General features: G+C 38.5%; 1 protein-coding gene across 1 annotated transcript in view; it reads left to right on the top strand.

Moving 5' to 3' along the window:
- Positions 1–5,138, top strand: part of ANO5 (anoctamin 5) — a 61,410-nt gene that overhangs the window by 11,466 nt on the left and 44,806 nt on the right. The window contains exon 6 of the mRNA XM_009334585.1: positions 2,654–2,724. Coding sequence (XP_009332860.1) covers positions 2,654–2,724 — 71 coding nt within the window. The remainder of the gene's footprint in view (positions 1–2,653; positions 2,725–5,138) is intronic.

Here is a 5,138-nt window from a genome sequence, read left to right as displayed (position 1 = left end):
TGAGGGCCTCTTGGCTATTGGGCTTAAATTTACACGAGTCACTGATATCACATATGAGCCAAGCTTTTTGCAGTGCGATTTACAAGTCAATTTTTAGCTCTCTGTGGGCAGCTCTCTTGGGTAAGAGCTAATTGGGCATCTCCATTCCTGGTGCTTGTTGCAGTTCTGGGTTGCGGCTCCTTTATACCTTCCTACATGACTTGGATATGCGTTTCTTACACTGCTTAGGAGCCTGTATATGTGTTTTTTGAGGAGTGAAGTATGTTGTACTTCTTAGTTAATGTTTTGCATTATCTTTTTGCCTTCTTGCGTGCTGCACTAGGGTTATTCAGTTTTATTCCCCTGGATCAGAGATACCAAGACAATTTCCTTTCACAAGTTGCAGAAGTAATCAGCTGTGGTGCTCAGAGAGCATTTAACATGTACAACTCTAACCTCAGGAGCAAGCACGATTCAAACTTTCACAACTACAGAAGGATAATCCAGAAAAAACAAACACCAAGGCAGCTGTTGTAGGCCGCGGAATCAGTTCAAGTCCTCTCAGCAGCACATGCAAATTGAATGTTACAGCTCCAGGGACCAGGTGCCAGGCGGCTCCTGCCATGGAGGGTTGTGTGACCAAGTGTTTGGGCTTTCAGCTCCTGGGCTCGCTACCTTTGGCCGAAGCTGCAGCAGCCACCTGCTTCCCAGGGCAGTAGGCAGCGCAGGCAGCAGAGCGTGAGGTGATGATCCCTTTCTTTCATCAGGCAGCGGTCTGCTGCCCTGGGCAGCTGCCACGTTTGCATGCAGAGCCAGCCCTGTGTGAAGGTAGACCCTCTGCTTAGGATTATTCTTGCAGAAACAGTTTCTCAAGTAAGTTAATCTGAATGTTTTGATAGTTGTTTCTTGAGCCAAGACTTCTGTGTTCTTACTATAATTTTCTCCCACTATGTTCTATTCGTTTCTCGTACATGTTGAATGCTTGTGCTGTGTTGGGAGGTGAAGGGAATTCAGTTCTTGTGCTGAAGCTGTTCCTGTAAACCTTTTCTGTGTTTGGTGGTCTGTTTTACAGCGTAGCCCCTGTAGCATTTATGATGTTTTGGTAGGCAGAATGATCCCAAATTACTTAATTCCACGCTAATGTTTTAGAGATGGCTTAACGCTGGTCTCCCAACTTGTATCAGCATATGCAAACATCTTTCTACAGGTGCATGAATAAAACTTAAGTGTTCAAATTATATCAGCCAATACAGATTTTGCAGGCGTAGTTTGCTTTAGCAAAATAGCATGCGACAACTTTGAATGTCTTAGCATTCAGAAGCTTGATTATATGTTATATACCATTACATACTATTGCCCAGTTTCTTGTCACATCATGTATGCGTACAGTTAGAAATTACAGAGACCATTTTCTGTAAGTGAACTTAGAGACAGCTCGAGAGCATTTTTTTTTCCTCTAATTTTTTTCTTTTGTCTAAGTAGCTTATTATAGGTTTTAGAAAAACTGGTTTATGTCCTGCCTGGATGCAATTTTGACATCAAATATTTGCAGGTTACAAAAAAAAAGTAGGTTGGTTTTATTGGTAGGACTGATCTACCCATAGTTGTCTGACAGTGATCCAGTCTAAGCTGTGCTAGTCAGTCTGTTCAGTCTAAGCTATACCCATCAATACTTCCTTGCTGTTTGATGAAGAAAGGAGTATGATGAATCCTTTTTTTGGAAGAAAGAGACAACTTTATTAGATGCCTCCTCTAGATTGTGACGAGCTGTTTTCAAAACTGCTTATCCTTTTCCATTGGTGGTGGAGTTATTTAGATGCCTGGTTTAGGAGACTGGTCTGTCTCTGTAATCAGCAGAGAGATGGTTGTTTAAAAAAACTTCTTGGTGCAGGAGCCTAGCTTATGGGCTCTGAGTTGCTCTCCAGAGGGAATTGTTGGCAGGGTAGGCTCAGAGCCACAAACCCAGCAAATCTCTCAGTATGGTTTAGGGGTCTGAAGATATTCAGTGTGATTTTTTCCCTATAATGTTAACGTTTCAGTAACAGTGTCCTTGGTGGACTGACTATATTTGCGGGAAAGCCATGCTGGAATTCAGTACTGATGCTAGAATGGAGGTGTTGGTTTGTGGTTGTTTTTTTTTTAAACAACAAGAAACTTGGTAATTTCAGTTGATATTACTATTCTTGATCCTGTCATCATATCTCCATTATGTGGGCATCTGTAATCTTGAGGTTATACACCATTAATCCCTTAGCAACAAAAAATATTCGATTTCTAGCAAGCAACCTCAGAGATAATTGAACTTTCATAACTGAGGCAGCAAAGCTCCAGGTGTGAGACTCTCATAGACAATCACCTATCAGACATTTGAGACAAGAAAGAGTTTTATCTCATCAAATACGTGATGCTGACAGATTTTTGTTTGTCACATTTAAAAATGTGTTTCTGTGACTGCAAGGTTACAACCAGGTAGTACAGGCTGAGTGTATTGTGTCTCACAGTGTTTTCCCTTCAAAGAACCATTCTTGAAGATTTTATGTAGCGGAGTATTTTCCAGCTTTTGCTTTTGTTTGTTCATAGTTCCATGCCTTCAAGGTTCACTTCATTTTCAGATACAATCATATTTTAAAATAAGGAATGTATTTATGTGAATCTTTCTTTCAATGTTCCTTAGGGGAAGAATGCAATGGACCTTTATGTGAAACTATTTCAACTGCAGGATCAGAAGTCCCAAGCAGCTCGGAGGTAAGGTCTGGTACAGATGGTGTTAACATACTACTGGTAGGAAGAAAGAGGAACAATTGCTGTGAGAGGGAGAACTAGTTTTAAAACTAATTTTTTTTTTAGATTGTCTTATACCTACTTTTTTATCCATGTAAACATTTTCTTCCTCCAGTGTTCTGAAGGAGCAAAACAATGAAAGTAACACTGATATATAAGGGACTTAAAGGGTTAGTGCTACAACACAGTTGTAGTAGAAAACAGTATAGGCTTAACAGTGTTTCCAGTATCAGTCTTGAAATGAGACTCACACGATCATTTAATGTTTTGGCAATTGGAAAAACATAATGCTTCTGCACAAACCCAACACTTTGTTTTGCGCTGTGTATTATGTTGCTGGCTTGATAGGGAAATCAAGGCACTCTTGCGTTCCTTTGCTCTAGGAACTTTTTGACAGTGCAGCAATATTTATGAGAAAGCAAATGAAGATTTGAGTTATAAGAATGCCTCTTCCTTGCAACGTGTGCAATCCAAATAGCATCATCAGCTATTCATTTTTTCACAGTACCTCATTGCTTAATATGTACAGTACACAACAGCTTAAATAGATAGTGGTGTGTGGTTACTATTCAGTTAAGGAACAGGTTAAAAAAGAATATTGAAAATAGGCATTCTTGAAATTGGTATTATATTTTAATTTCTATTGTCTCATTTCTTTATTATGGTTATTATATGCTTAGAGGAAGATAGGAAGAGTTTTAGATAGGAAAAAGTAGTCTCATACTCGCCATGAACACTCATCAGAAATGATATCCATTGAATTGAGTGTTGGAAAACTGTAGTTGTTCTGCTGAACATCTTAAGAGTAAAACATGTCCTCACCTACCTCTAAGAAGCAAGTTTGGAGATGGTCCTGTGAAGACAGAACTCGGAAGTGCTTCCTAGGTTACACAGATCTTTATCTTGGTAGCACATGCAACCATATCATCTAAATGTTTTCATAAATCTGCCAGTTCCATCTTAAAAATTGTTAGTGTGTTCACCCTGCTACTTTCTCAATCTATTGTAGGAGTTGTAGTAATCTAGTTCAAATTATTAATTATTAATCTAATTCTCCAGGAAAATTTTCAGTGAACAGCCATATCAAATGTTTCATTGAACGCGGGGCAGATACGATCTCAAATTTATAGCATATGAATCATCATACCATGATAAGCATTGGAGTCTGAAGCTGATTCTGAGCTCCTTTTGAGTGTCTGTGAGTAGATGGAGATGACCTATTTCACCAAAGCCTGAAAGAATTCACTTGATGACTTAGGACGTAGGAAAAGGCAGGAAACATGGGAGAAAGGGTGCAATGCATGTGTCATATGTAGAGACGTGGGATTTGAACCTTGTTTGAAGGGTGAAAGATTCATAATGGGGTGGGAAAGCAGGCTTTGATCTTCAGGACTTTCTTGTCTGGGAGGTAGTCTCCTTATGAAAAATATATCTCGTTACTCTCTCAAAAATCTCTTGTTGGTAACTTCATGCTGCCTTTTCTCTTGTTTTCTACTTATGCAGGTTCCTTACATAATTATTTTTCTTCATAATTTGTTCTTAAATATCACAAAGTATTGTCATATTAGCAATATTAGTCAGTAGTTGACTTGATGACTCAGTTTTTTTGTTATTTTCCTCTCTCCCTCTGAGAAGAGATGGCTTATTTGGCTTTAGATAGTTTGTTTCTCCAGGTCAGCTGGTTATCTGATGTTTGGTTACATTTAAGTTAGTACTTTTCTGTGCATTGTGTTATCCTACCCCATGTCCCCTAATGCAGTCTCATTTATTTGATTTTTGCTTTCTGTACATTAACCAGACATAGTTACAGAGTTACTCTTAATCTTCTTGCCCAGTTTCACACTCTTATCAGCCATGACAGGCTTAGTTCTTGATGATTAATGTCCAAGATACTCAGGTTAAATCTATCCTTAAAGGTTTTCCGTGAATTCATGCCAACAGTAAGATAGTCCTGATTTTTTTTTTTCATATAATGCTAATCCTTTATCTTCATGTATTGTCACAACTTGAGTTTTCTTCTCTATAAACTGGAAGAATTTCTTTTCCCTCAGTTCTTCACTAGGCTGCCTTTTGTCATCCTTGATGCATTCCCATAGGAATTGAGCAGGGTCATCTGTCCTGGCATGAAAGACAAGCCATGGTTTCTCCTCTTTTCACCAAGACCCTTTTGAGCTCAGGTCAACATGCTTTGTTCTTGTTTTGACAGATACTACATTTCTTTATTTTATAACTTTAGTCTGGTGATAGGTTGGTAACTTTCTTGTTACTTAATCATGTACTTAACTTTGTTTCTGCAATTGGAAAATATGAACGCTTGGAAGTCTTAAAACAATTTAAGTCAGGTAATTTTACAATAGAAATGGAATTAATTCATAAAA

This window comes from Pygoscelis adeliae, unplaced genomic scaffold (genome assembly GCF_000699105.1).
Source record: "Pygoscelis adeliae isolate BGI_AS28 unplaced genomic scaffold, ASM69910v1 Scaffold171, whole genome shotgun sequence".
NCBI lineage: Eukaryota > Metazoa > Chordata > Aves > Sphenisciformes > Spheniscidae > Pygoscelis > Pygoscelis adeliae.
Note: the sequence above shows the minus strand (reverse complement) of the source record. Positions and strands in the feature narration are given on the sequence as shown.